Here is a 1,135-nt window from a genome sequence, read left to right as displayed (position 1 = left end):
GCTGGAAAAGCGAGTTGGTAAAGGAGTTTTCCTAACCGATCAGCTACCGCCGAGAAAGATCCACGTGTCCTGCCTAAAACGCGCACATAATTAATTAATTACACGATTGCGCGTTTTTCAGCACCACCTCCAGCCACCATCAGCAAACAACATGGACACCACCAAGGTTGTGGAGATGTTAGAGAAGGTTAGGGAGGCGGTCACGTCGCAGGGATCGTCGGGAAGATGCCGCACAGTGGACGACATCCACAAGGCGGGGTAGACCAACTGCGGGCTGAGCCGCTCCTTTGGGCAGCCTACTGCCGGGGGTGGGCCGACCGGACCGCCGACCTGGTCAAAATACTTGGCTCCTCGGCGGCGAGGTCACCGGGTACACCATCAGCGGCGAAGCCACCACGCCCGTCGACATACCAGCGGGTCCCAACCACCAAGGCAACGGGTTCGAGGTACGTGAGAGCGGCTACCGACACAGTGACGGCCACCCTTACCACACCGGCTGCCACCACCAAAGCACCTCCACAACGGCAACCCACCCGCCCCGCATCGACAAAACGGGACATCACTTGGGTGAGGCCGGCTCCGGGGCGTCCATTAGTCCCGAGGATGCCACCAGCAGACCCACACCCACCGACGACGGAGTGGACGGGGATGCCAAGCCGCGTGCCGTATGTGGACCGCCTGCCGACGCCACCACCTGCACCTCCCTCCGACAAGCCAGGACCACTGGAGCCCTGGCCCAAGGCCGTCAAGCCGACAAAGCCCACAGCCACAACATCGACGCGGTCAGCAGAACGGGCCAAGGAGTGGAGGAGGGAACATCAGCGGCAGAAGAGATTGCGGGCAAAAGCCGAGAGGGAAGGTCCGAGTCAGCAGTACCGGCTGACGAAGGCGACTCCCTCGGCTGGGTCGGCCACCGACCCGGAAGACCGGGAGTCGGTGCAGGTGTCAGCACCGGTGCCAGGTGGTTCCGCCCAGGAACACCGGCCGGAGCGAGACACCAACCCGGGGGAGGCGATGGAGGTCGATGACCGAATCCTCGATGTACCCGGGTCACCACTCCCAACCTTCCCGGGCATCGAGGAAGGCCCGCCCGTGTTCTCCACACCGCTCACATCCCCCAGGGCGGACTAGACAC

The 1,135-nt window shown here is 63.2% G+C and overlaps 1 protein-coding gene across 1 annotated transcript; it reads left to right on the top strand.

Annotated features, from left to right (window-relative positions):
- Positions 1–225: 225 nt before the first annotated feature.
- LOC112692886 (extensin-like) lies at positions 226–1,131 on the top strand. The gene has a single exon (XM_025567700.1). It carries the CDS (start codon positions 226–228, stop codon positions 1,129–1,131), a length of 906 nt encoding a protein of 301 aa, XP_025423485.1.
- The last annotated feature ends 4 nt before the right edge of the window (positions 1,132–1,135 follow it).

Source organism: Sipha flava, unplaced genomic scaffold (genome assembly GCF_003268045.1).
Source record: "Sipha flava isolate LNK unplaced genomic scaffold, YSA_version1 7809_pilon_pilon, whole genome shotgun sequence".
Taxonomy (NCBI): Eukaryota; Metazoa; Arthropoda; class Insecta; order Hemiptera; family Aphididae; genus Sipha; species Sipha flava.
The sequence above is the reverse complement of the archived record's forward strand: the minus strand, read 5'-3'. Positions and strand labels throughout refer to the sequence as shown.

Bases quoted from the DNA above. Each gene is read 5' to 3' on its own strand.
- LOC112692886 (XM_025567700.1), top strand. From the start codon at position 226: ATGCCGCACAGTGGACGACATCCACAAGGCGGGGTAGACCAACTGCGG.